We start from the raw sequence: 8,770 nt of genomic DNA, 5'->3' as shown, positions 1-8,770 counted from the left end.
AGCAGCACCATGTAGGAACAACACTGTGCCAGAGCAGCACCGTGCCGGTGACACAGTTCTGTAGCATCAACGTGTGTGTGCAACGCCGTGCCAGAATGGCGCTGTGCAACACTGTGCTGGAGCAACAGTGTCAGCATGCTGGAGCAGCACCATGCAGGAGCAGCCCCATCCCCACGCCGTATCCCAGCCTCTCACCACAGCCTGGAAGTGGAGCAGCGGTGCCTGCAGTCGCCGCACACCGATCCCATCCTCCCTCAGCCTTGCCTGCAGCTGCAGGAGGTCGCGGCGCAGCCGGGGCTGCTGGGGGCTCTGGATGTAGCTCTGCAGGCAGCTCAGCAGCTGGGCGATGTGCTCCGAGCTCAGCCTTGGTCCCACCGCGCTCTGCACGGGCGAGAGAAGCCCTGAGATGGGCTCCATCCCACCCCCACTGCCTGCCGCCGGCCCCGCACCCCACCTGGCTCTCCTGCAGGGCAGCAGTGATGCCCGGCGCCTCGGCTCTCAGGATGCACAGCAGGGTGGCGCGGTGCTGGATGTCCTGCAGCACGAAGCTGTCCCCGCTCTCCTCGGGTGAGGATGAGCGCAGGGTGAGGTCGGAGCTGGTGCTGCTGTGGGGCAGTGTGGGGCACGGTGGGTCGGGGCTGCCCATGGCACACGTGGCATCGTGGAGCCCTGCTGATACCCTGGGAAGCCACCCAAGCCATTTCCAGCACAGGAGGGGATGAGGGAAAGACTGAAAGTGATGGGAGCCACACCAGCTCAGCCTTCCCAAAAGCACTGGAGCTGTTACGGGGTTATGGGGCTACGGGGGGTGTTGAGCCCCACATCAGTGACCCAGCAGCATTTCGTGCCCCCACAGTCTGTAACAAGGGACAGCTGTGCCACCAGCGCTGTGCGGGGGCCTCTGATGTCCACTCACCAGCGGGAGACCAAAATCCAACCCCGTGGGACCCTGGGATGCCACCACCCCACATACCTGTGACCCGGCGCTGCCTCGCCGTGGCGCTGTGGGAGCGGGGTGCTGCCCGCGGTGCCCCCCACCCCGTCCCCAAAGGCTGGACGTCCCTCAGCGCTGTCAGTCCCCACCGCGTCCCCATCGCGAGGTGAACCGCCTGCCAGGGGGAGGATGGAGGGGGGGAAGGTCAGAGGGCAGCCGTGCTGGGACCCCCCAGCCCCCCCCACTCACCTCTCGCTGTGGGCGCCCTCTGGCTGCGGGGACGCCTGGCACCAGCCAGGAACGGGTCCTGCAGCAGCGCGGATGCCGTCGCCCTCAGGGCCGGGTCAGCCTCGAAGCAGCGCAGGATGAAAGCCTTGGCCTCGTCCGACATGGAGCCGGGCACCTCCGGGTGTGCCTTGAACATGCCCACCTGCAGGAATGGCTGCACAGGGACGGCCACACGAGGGAAGGCATTTCAGGGACCCCCCCCCCAAACCCCCCCAGCCTGTGGGTACCTTGAACATGGCCGCCTGGGGGCTGCCCAGCTCGTAGAAGGGCGGTCTGCCCGTGGCCATCTCGATGACGGTGCAGCCCAAGGACCAGATATCTGCCGGCTTCCCGTAGCCCCACGGCCCTCGGTCGATGATTTCGGGGGCCATGTACTGCAGGGTGCCTGGGGGAGGTGGTGGGAGGAGCGAAGCCCCTATTCGTCACCCAGGTGCCCCATAGCCCCTCTCCCCCCCCCTCCAAGGCTGCCCCTACCCGTGAAGCTGCCAGCACTGGGGCTGATGCCCGCCAGCCGCTTGGAGGTGCCGAAGTCGGAGATCTTCAGCACGCCGCTGTATGTGTTGATGAGGACGTTGTCACCCTGCAACCCCATAACAAAGCCCCACAGCCTCGAGCTGTGCATCCCCCAAGTGGGGCTGGGCACGGAGGGCAGCCCCCCACCCCCCACCTTGATGTCCCGGTGCACGATGTGGTTGTCGTGGAGGTAACTGAGCCCGTTGAGGATCTGGCGGGTGTAGAAGATGATGGTGGGCTCGTTGTCCTTCAGGGGACCCCACTTGGAGCGCAGCAGGGACGAGAGGCTCCCTGGGGAGGGGGCAGCACCCACATTCACCCTATGGGTCCCCAACTCCCCCCACCCCCAGCCTCGCAGCGCTGCCCACCTCCCGGCACCTCCTCCATGAAGATCTTGATGAAGCCATCCTGGCTGACGGAGCCCAGGTACCGCACGATGTTCCTGTGCCGCAGGCGCTTGTGCAAGGCCAGCTCCTCGTGCAAGGGCTGTGAGCAGCTGCATGGTGGGCAGCAGAGTGATGGGCTGCACAGAGACCCCCAACCCCCCCACCCCGGCACCGTTGGACCCACCGGCTGTCCCGCTCCGGGATCTCCTTGATGGCGATCCTCACTTGGGTGCCGAGGCAGCGCCCGGCGTAGACGACCCCATAAGTGCCCCTGCCCAGGACCACGCGCTCACCCGACTCGGTGCACTCATAGCTGTACTGCAGGGGGGCACGTGGGGTAGCAGCAGGAACGCCTGGCGCCCCCCCGCCACCCGCTGTGCTCCCCTCACCTCCAGGATGGGCTGCGTGCTGCCGAGCAGCTCCTCACTGCCCTGCTCCGCCAGGAAGGATTGGACCTGCTCACAGAACCTGTGCGAGGAGAGGGGATGCTGCTGAGTCCCAGTGACACCTCCCACCCCCCCCCCACCGGCACAAGGGCTGAAACCCCTTTGGTTTGTCCCCTTTCCTCCCTAGGACACGATCTGCTGCTCCCATGGGGGGTGTTTGGGGGTCCTCCCCAGAAGCAACGTGGGGTCCCCATTGCTCACCACTGGCAGTGCTGCTGGGAGGGGAAGTACAGCTGGAAGTGCTCAGTGTGAACCACGTAGAGAAAGCAGCCCCGCTCGTCGCTCTTGCAGATGCTGTGAGGAAAAGAGCCCCCCACCACCCCCCCATAAGCAGTGGGGCTGGGGTGCAGCCCCCAGGGCAGGGGGAATTGTGGACACTCTCACCTGACGCCCCGGATGGCTGCGGGTGGGAACTTCCAGCTCGACACTGCTTTCTGCAGGAAGGAGGAGAAGGGCTGGGTGGGAGACAGCCAGGGGACACCCCCAGGACCCCAGGCCTGGCCCTACCTCTTCTGTGGGGCACACGAGGCTGAGCATCACAGCGGGCTCCTCCGCCGCACTGCGCAGCGCCAGCCGTGCCGGCTGCAGCACCTTGCCGTGCTCCAGGACGAGGACCTGCAGCCACCACACGTGGTCACCCCGTGTCCCCTCATCTGTCCCCGGGTCCCCAGGGCTGCTCCCCACTGGGCCTCGCGGCTCAGGCACGAAGGGCTGGCAGGAGGTGAGCAGGAAGCCCAGCCAGAAGTCAGCCAGCTCCTGCCGGGCGGATGGCAGCGCTGGGCTCTGCTGGAAGTGTTTGTAGAGCAGGAACGTCTCCATGAAGGACACCAGGTACCTGCATGGCAGGCATTGCAGGTGGGGACGTCCCACGGTGCGTACAGACTGCAGAGGGTGGCTGTGGGTGGCTGTGCACAGCCGGCGCTCACCATCCCGGCGCGTTGAGCTTGTAGAGCTTCTCAGAGGCCTGGATGACTTTGCCCAGGTCGTTGGCCAAGATTCCGGCCCCCAGGCAGAAGCCCACATCCCAGTAGTGCCGCAGCTCCTCCAGGCTGCCCTTACGGCCCTGCAGGCAGCTCAGCTTCACGCCTGGATGTGGGATTGCGACCCATCAGGGCTCAGCCCCCGACGGCAGCAGCCCCCTGCGGGGTCCCAGTGCAGGACGGGGCGCACCGATCTGCTGCAGCCGCAGCGAGGTGTCGAAGCGATGGCCGGAGGCGACGAGGAGGACGGCAGCGTTGATGCCCGCGTGGAGGCTGGGCTCCAGCTCGAAGGCTTTGCTGTACCTGAGCAGAAAGCGTCATCCCAACAGGGCCACGGGGACAGCATCTCCTGCCTCCCAGGCAAACCCTTCTGTGTGACGTGGGGCTCCCGAGATAGAACGACAGAGCAGTGAGGGTTGGAAAAGACCTCTAAGAGCTTCCACTCACTGTGCACTGAGCGTGTGCAAGGGGAGGGAGAGCCGAGGCCCTGCAGGAGCTGGCTTCTTGGGGGATCTGAATGGGAACCTACGCACACCCCACGGGGTCCCGGCCCTGGGTGCATCCCCAGCTCCATCCCAGCCTCACCAGTACAGCGCTCGGTCCCGCGTCTCCGTGTCAGTGAGGCCAGAGCTGATGAACATATCTTTGTAGATGCGGCCGCAGAGGCAGAGCAGGTCGGGTGCCGCCGTGTCCCGGTGCTGCACGGCAGGCAGCAGCACTGACAGAGCCTTCTCGCGGTCTCCAGCACGGTTCCTCCTGCGTATGGTGCTCAGCAACAGGGCCACGGCCCCCCGCCCCGAGGGGACGCCGGACCACCACTCACCGACTGAGGGCGAAGGCGTAATGGAAGCAAACGTTGGGCTGCTCGGCCACGTCGCAGGTAGGCAGGGAGTGCAGGGCGTCCACCAGAGAGATGATGGAGTCGTAATCCTGCGGGGACGCCTCCAAAGGCTGAGCCAGGGTGAACCTCCCTCGGTTCATCCACGGTTTGGGGGCTGTGGGGCCGACGGGGGCTGACGAGGAGCGGGGATGGCGGCGCAGCGCCCACCTGCGCATCGCGGTAGGACAGCAGCAGGCTGACCACGATGTCCAGGCTGAGCAGCTCCACGCTGTCCAGGCGCTGCTGGATGCTCCTCAGCTCACGGCTCAGCTGCTCGCCCCGGAACAGCTCCCGCACCCGGCGGATGTCACGTCGGAGGGTGTCCCGAAAATACCCGCTGTTGGGGGGCGGAGATGTGGGGCTGAGCGGTGCTATGGCACGTGGCTGCCTGCCCTCCTCTGAGTGCACAACAGGGGTGGCTGCTGGTACCAGGAGTTGGTGGGGATGGCCTCCAGCAGCTGGATGAGCCGTGCTGTCAGCGGGGTGCAGGGCTCCGTGCCGCAGCCGGGCTGGGGGAGCTCAGCGGGGCACTGCTCAGAACTGCTGTCACAGCACAGCACCTCTCCGTGGGCCGTCACCGTGTAGGGGATGAAGGTGTAACTGCCACACAGGTCCTGGATGGGGTGAGGGGAGACAGGGCTGAGTGGCAACGCCGTCCCTGTTCACCCCCCACCCCCCATAATTCGGGTTTTGGGCCCCACTGCCATCGTTATGCTCCAGAGTGAACGGCCCCGTTGGTTTTCTGGGGTTGCTCCCAAACCATCCTTGTGCTTCCTGGTGCTGCTCTGAGCCACCCCTCCCCGTAACTCAGCATCTGGGGTTGGGGGTCTCGCTCCCCACATGCGCTGCCCACTCCTCCGAAGCTGGGGGAGCTCAACCTCCCCCCCCAGCATTATGGCAGCTGTGAGAGCAGCGGAGAACCGTACCGAGTTCTTCTGGCAGATGTCCTCCTGGAGAGGGAGGGAGGAGGGAGGAGGGACTTAATGAGGAGTTCTGGCACAAAAGAAATCAGCTGATCTCAGGATCCGGGGTCAAAGTCACCCGGAGATGGCCCCAACCCCAGGCAGGGCCACAGACGGCCCTGCCACCCCACCCTGTGAAAAAGGGGCTCTGAACGGGTGCCCTTGTGCTCCCTCGTGTCACAGTGACGTTTGGGGACAATTTAGATGCGCTCCCCTCCCGCTGCTCCCATTGGTTTGGTGTTTCCCAGGAAAACAAGCTGAATTTTCCTGGATTCGGGCTCTGGGACACACAGGCATCACCCCCTCCTCATCCCCTTTGGGCACCTGATGGGGGGCAACCACGGGAACCCACGCAGGCTCAGGGTGGGGATGGATGGCGATAGCACTGAGACGCCCCCCCCCCCCCGAACCCCCACCCAGGTATTTGCTCACTGGTCCCCGCTCACCTGCAGGGCCCGCAGGGCGGGCAGCACAGAGCGGCAGCAGAGCAGCACGTTGTGGGACATATCGAAACTCTCCCGGACCCCCAGGTGGTAGAAGAGCGAGGGCTGGCAGGCGGCATCACTGAGCTCCACCACGGCCACATCTGGCGGGCAGGACAGAATCACAGAATGGCCCGGGTTGGAAGGGACCTCGAGGATCACTGAGCTCCAACCCCCTGCTACACACAGGGCCACCAACCTCCCCATTTCACAGCAGCCCAGGCTGCCCAGGGCCCCATCCAACCTGGCCTTGAACACCTCCAGGGATGGACGGGGCATCACAGCCTCTCTGGGCAGCTGTTCCAGCACCTCACCACTCTCATGGCAAAGAACTTCCCCCTGACATCCAACCTCAATCCGCCCTCCCTCAACTTCAAACCATTTCCCCTTGTCCTGCTGTTATCCCCCCTTTCCAAGAGTTGATTCCCCTCCTGTTTTAGGCTCCCTTTAGGTACTGCAGGCTGCAATGAGGTCACCCACAGCCTTCTGTTCTCCATGCTGAACAAGCCCAGCTCCCTCAGCCCGTCCTCAGCAGGACGGCACCAAGCACCGCCCCGAGCGGGGAAACAGAGGCACCCTCCGGGCGGGGAGTTTTCTCCTCACCTGCGTTATAGAAGAGATCCAGGGCTGCGGTGTCCCCCAGCGCCAGGCGGCCGAACGGCACGGTGCGCAGCCGGCCCCGCAGCTGGCGGCAGGCGGCCCGCAGGGAGCGCAGCGCCGGGCACGGAGCCGACCGGCAGCTCGGCACGAACACCGCGCTCAGCGCCCGCCCGCCCCGCGTCCCGCACACCGGGCGGCACGTCGTGCCCTCCACCGCCAGAGGATCCTGCCAGCAGCTGCCGGCTCCAGGGGCTGCCATGGGATGTGAGGAGTCGGGGTGATGCGGAGCACCGAGATCTGCGCGCAGGGAGAGCGCCGAATCTGCACCGAGAGAAACCCAAGGGCACGGTGAGAAAACGCCGAACCCTGCAATGAGGAGAGGCCGAACCTCGCACCGGGGGAGCCCCAAATCCTGCACCACGGGGCTCTGAATCCTGCACCAAGAGAACCCCAGAGCCGCGCTGAGAAAGCACCAAACCCTGCAGCGAGAAAGCCTCAACCCCACACCAGGAGAGCCCAAATCCTGCACGGGGAGAACTCGAACCGTGCACCAAGCCCAGCGCTAGGAAGGCTCCAATTCTTTACCAGGAGAAGGCAAAAACTGAGCTGGGAGAACTCCAACTGTACACCAGGAGAACCCGAACACCGGCACAGCCCCAAATCCCGCACCAGGGCAGCTCCAAGCCCGCACGGGGAGAACTCAAACCCTGCACTAAGTCCCAAATCCAGCACCAGGAAAAGCCCGCACCGTGCACCCACAGAGCCCCGCACCCCGCATCAGCACAGCCCCGCACCCCGCCCCGCACAGCAGATCCCGCTCCCCGCGCTGCCCCGCTCCCCACCGCCGAACCGGCCCCGCTCAGTACCGGCTCTGCTCTTTGGGTTCGGTTCCCCCCTCCCAGCTCCGCCCCGTCCCGCCCCGGGCACCAGCACCGCTTCCGCCTGTCCCGGTGTGACTCAGCGCGGCCGCGTGGGGACGGGATGGGACCTATGGGATCCGACGGGGTGGGCAGAACCCTATAGGAGCCGATGGATGGGATGGAAGCCTATAGGAGCCGGTGGGATGGGACCCGTGGGCCCTGATGGTCCTTTAGGACCCAGTGTGATGGTGTGGGACTGTATAGGATCTGATGGAATAGGATGGAACCCTGCAGGACCTGATGGGACGGGACAGAACCCAATAGGACCCGATGGGATGGGATGGAAACCTGTAGGACCTGACGGGATGGGATCCCATAGGATTTGATGGGACCAAATGAGACAGGACCTATAGGACCCAGTGGGATGGGATGTGACCTCCTAGGACCCAATGGGTTGGGACAGGACCTGTAAGACCCGATAGGACAGAACCCTACAGGACCTGATGGGGCAGGACCCTATAGAACCCAATGGGATGGGATGGGATCTATAGGACCCAATGGGACAGGACAGAACCCTGTAGGACCTGATGAGATGGGACCCTAAAGGACCCAGTGGGATGGAATGGGACCCTATAGGACCTGATGGGATGGGATAGAATCCTACAGGACCTGGTGGGATGAGGCGGGACCTTATAGGACCAATGGGGCAGGGCCTATAGGATGGAACACTATAGGACCCAGTGGGATGGGATGGGACCCTACAGGACCCAATGGAATAGGCCAGGATCTAATAGAAACCAGTGGGATGAGACAAAGCCCTATTAGACCCAGTGGAATGGGATGAGACTCTATAGGACCTGATGGGACAAGACAGAACCCTGTAGGATGCAGTGGGACCTGACAGGACGAGATGGAACCTTAAAGGCCGCAGTAGGATGGGACCTATAGGACCTGGTGGGACAGGACATAACCCTATAGAACCTGACAGGATGGAACCCTATAGGACCCAATGGGATGAGACCCCCAGCACCGGGTGCTGCTCCCATCCTGGTGGCACCAGTTGCAAAAGAGGTGCTGAGGAAAGGGGAAGCTGTGGGGCCACACTGAGTTCCTTCCCCCTGAGCTGCTGCTGCTGCACGGCACGCATGGGTGGGGGGAGGAGAAGCTGTGGTTTTCCTGGGGAAGGGGGCAGGCAGTGCCCTGTGTGCCAGCCATGTCCTCATCGCATCCCATCGTGACTCTGTGGTGTCCCCATCACGTCCTCATCAGCACAACCCCATAGAATCCCATAGACGCCACTGCGTCCCCCTCGCATCCCCAAAACGTCCCCCCCGTGTCCCCATGATGTGAGTCTCCATCGTGTCCCCATCGTGTCTCCATCATTTCCCCATCAATGCACCCCCATAGTGTCCCCATCCCCCCCTTCCCACCCCCCCCCC

General features: G+C 64.4%; 1 protein-coding gene across 7 annotated transcripts; it reads right to left on the bottom strand.

Annotated features, from left to right (window-relative positions):
• Positions 1-6: 6 nt before the first annotated feature.
• On the bottom strand, positions 7-7,369 carry MAP3K6 (mitogen-activated protein kinase kinase kinase 6). Of its 7 annotated transcripts, none has more exons than XM_042812944.1 (23): positions 7,338-7,369; positions 6,475-6,792; positions 5,836-5,975; positions 5,354-5,377; positions 4,857-5,041; positions 4,596-4,764; positions 4,371-4,477; positions 4,133-4,303; positions 3,738-3,850; positions 3,494-3,653; positions 3,075-3,402; positions 2,952-3,001; positions 2,769-2,861; positions 2,511-2,589; positions 2,306-2,439; positions 2,104-2,231; positions 1,890-2,026; positions 1,697-1,802; positions 1,450-1,607; positions 1,184-1,364; positions 974-1,109; positions 455-605; positions 7-381 (listed from the first exon to the last, which is right to left on the bottom strand). In XM_042812944.1, exons 2-23 carry the CDS (start codon positions 6,728-6,730, stop codon positions 67-69), a joined length of 3,321 nt encoding a protein of 1,106 aa, XP_042668878.1. In that variant the 5' UTR covers positions 6,731-6,792; positions 7,338-7,369; the 3' UTR covers positions 7-66. The 7 variants fall into 7 exon arrangements, with proteins under 7 accessions (XP_042668878.1, XP_042668875.1, XP_042668877.1 ...); XM_042812941.1 differs by having other exon boundaries at positions 6,475-6,837; positions 7,338-7,359; XM_042812943.1 differs by having other exon boundaries at positions 7,314-7,358.
• Between the last annotated feature and the right edge of the window lie 1,401 nt (positions 7,370-8,770).

The sequence above is a fragment of the Centrocercus urophasianus genome, unplaced genomic scaffold, assembly GCF_019232065.1.
Source record: "Centrocercus urophasianus isolate 14NV4802_14NV808 unplaced genomic scaffold, USGS_Curo_1.0 seq_1310, whole genome shotgun sequence".
Classification (NCBI taxonomy): Eukaryota; Metazoa; Chordata; class Aves; order Galliformes; family Phasianidae; genus Centrocercus; species Centrocercus urophasianus.
Note: the sequence above shows the minus strand (reverse complement) of the source record. Positions and strands in the feature narration are given on the sequence as shown.